Below are 2,097 nucleotides of genomic sequence, written 5' to 3'. Positions count from 1 at the left end.
CAAGATGCGTGTGCAAACACAGGCATACTTACGTGATCTGTGTGTATGCGAGTGTGTGTTATTCGTGTGTATATCTGTGCAAAAACTCAGATATCAGTACGGGCATCCGTTGTGCGTTGCACTCACACGCTCACTCACTCACTCAACAGGTCAATTTATTTTTGGCTCTCAACCACTGCTTCCTCGCTCTGCTCTGGGGTCCCGGGGTGGGACGGGCAATATGAGTGGGGGAGCAGCGCCCGGCGAAGTACCCGGGCGGCGTAAACCGCACACCTGACGCTTGTTCTCCCTCTCCACGCAGGGTGTAGCGTCCCGCCGTGATGAACGCGAGCTCATCTTCGCTCAACGACTCCCGGGTGGTGGCAGTGGCGGCCGAGAGTGCGGCGGCAGCGGCCACCGCAGCAGGAGCGCGGGACACCGGTGAATGGGGGCCCCCGGCAGCCGCAGCCGCAGCCGCAGCGGCGCTGGGGGGCAGCGGCGCAGCTAATGCGTCGCTGGAGTTGTCTTCGCAGCTGCCAGCGGGGCCGCCGGGGCTGCTGCTGTCTTCAGTGAATCCATGGGACGTACTGCTCTGCGTGTCTGGGACGGTGATCGCAGGCGAAAATGCGCTGGTGGTGGCGCTCATCGCGTCCACACCTGCGCTGCGCACGCCCATGTTCGTGCTGGTAGGCAGCCTGGCCACCGCCGACCTGCTGGCGGGCTGCGGTCTCATTCTGCACTTCGTATTCCAGTACGTGTTGCCCTCGGAGACTGTGAGCCTGCTTACTGTGGGCTTCCTCGTGGCCTCCTTCGCTGCCTCCGTCAGCAGCCTGCTGGCCATTACGGTGGACCGCTACTTGTCCCTCTACAACGCGCTCACCTATTACTCGCGACGGACCCTGTTGGGCGTACACCTCCTTCTTGCTGCCACCTGGACGGTGTCCTTAGGCCTTGGGCTGCTGCCGGTGCTTGGCTGGAACTGCCTGGCAGAGCGCGCCGCCTGCAGCGTGGTGCGCCCGCTGACGCGCAGCCACGTGGCACTGCTCTCCGCCACCTTCTTTGCGGTCTTCGGCATCATGCTGCACCTGTACGTGCGCATCTGCCAGGTGGTCTGGCGTCACGCGCACCAGATCGCGCTGCAGCAGCACTGCCTGGCACCGCCCCACCTTGCCGCCACCAGAAAGGGTGTGGGTACGCTGGCCGTGGTGCTGGGCACTTTCGGTGCCAGCTGGCTGCCCTTTGCCATCTACTGCGTGGTAGGCAGCCATGAGGACCCAGCTGTCTACACCTACGCCACCCTGCTGCCCGCCACCTACAACTCTATGATCAATCCTATCATCTATGCCTTCCGCAACCAGGAGATCCAACGCGCCCTGTGGCTCCTGTTTTGTGGCTGTTTCCAGTCCAAAGTGCCCTTCCGCTCCAGGTCCCCCAGTGAGGTCTGAAGGCTCCCTCCATCCTGTAACCAACACCACGCCCCCAACAAGCCAGCCTTTGGTGAGCTTCTCCGTGCCTGCTGATGGACTCTGAGATCCCATAGTGTGACTCTGACTTTGGAAAGAGAGAATAAACATAAGCACAACAAACTCACAAGGACAAAGAGGCTTGTTGGCACTTTACATATACAGTGTATACATGTGTACATATATATACAAATATTTGTATCTTCTGGAGGTGTTCAGGATGTGGAATTTCCTGTTCTGTGAAAAAACTAACAAAAAGGTGGTTGTATACTCAAATTGTACATCACACTTGTCAAATGAAGACATTCCAATACTGCTTAATTATAGCACTTTATTTTTAGCTGCTGAACTGCCAAAACAGTGTTGCCATTTTCAAGGGCAGGGGAAGGGGGGTAAAAGTGTATTTTTGTTGTATGTGATAGAATATTTTGCTGCATATGCATCAGTAAATTACAACATATTTTGTACACAAATAAACACATTATAAAAATGTAATTTTTGGCATGTGACTGATGATAGAATTACTATTTAAGAGACGAATTATTAGTGTATTTACTTTAAAAGTTCATTATGTGTCATCTCCATCCTGTGAAAATCTTAATGTAAAAAATCACACACATTTGCACATTGTTCATAAATTGTCACTAAAACACCT

At 54.3% G+C, this 2,097-nt stretch overlaps 1 protein-coding gene across 1 annotated transcript; it reads left to right on the top strand.

Annotated features, from left to right (window-relative positions):
* The first annotated feature begins 320 nt into the window (after positions 1-320).
* On the top strand, positions 321-1,424 carry GPR6 (G protein-coupled receptor 6). The gene has a single exon (XM_068551317.1). The coding sequence runs from the start codon at positions 321-323 to the stop codon at positions 1,422-1,424; it is 1,104 nt and encodes a 367-aa protein (XP_068407418.1).
* The last annotated feature ends 673 nt before the right edge of the window (positions 1,425-2,097 follow it).

Source organism: Eschrichtius robustus, chromosome 9, assembly GCF_028021215.1.
Source record: "Eschrichtius robustus isolate mEscRob2 chromosome 9, mEscRob2.pri, whole genome shotgun sequence".
In the NCBI taxonomy this organism is placed as follows: Eukaryota; Metazoa; Chordata; class Mammalia; order Artiodactyla; family Eschrichtiidae; genus Eschrichtius; species Eschrichtius robustus.
The sequence above is the reverse complement of the archived record's forward strand: the minus strand, read 5'-3'. Positions and strand labels throughout refer to the sequence as shown.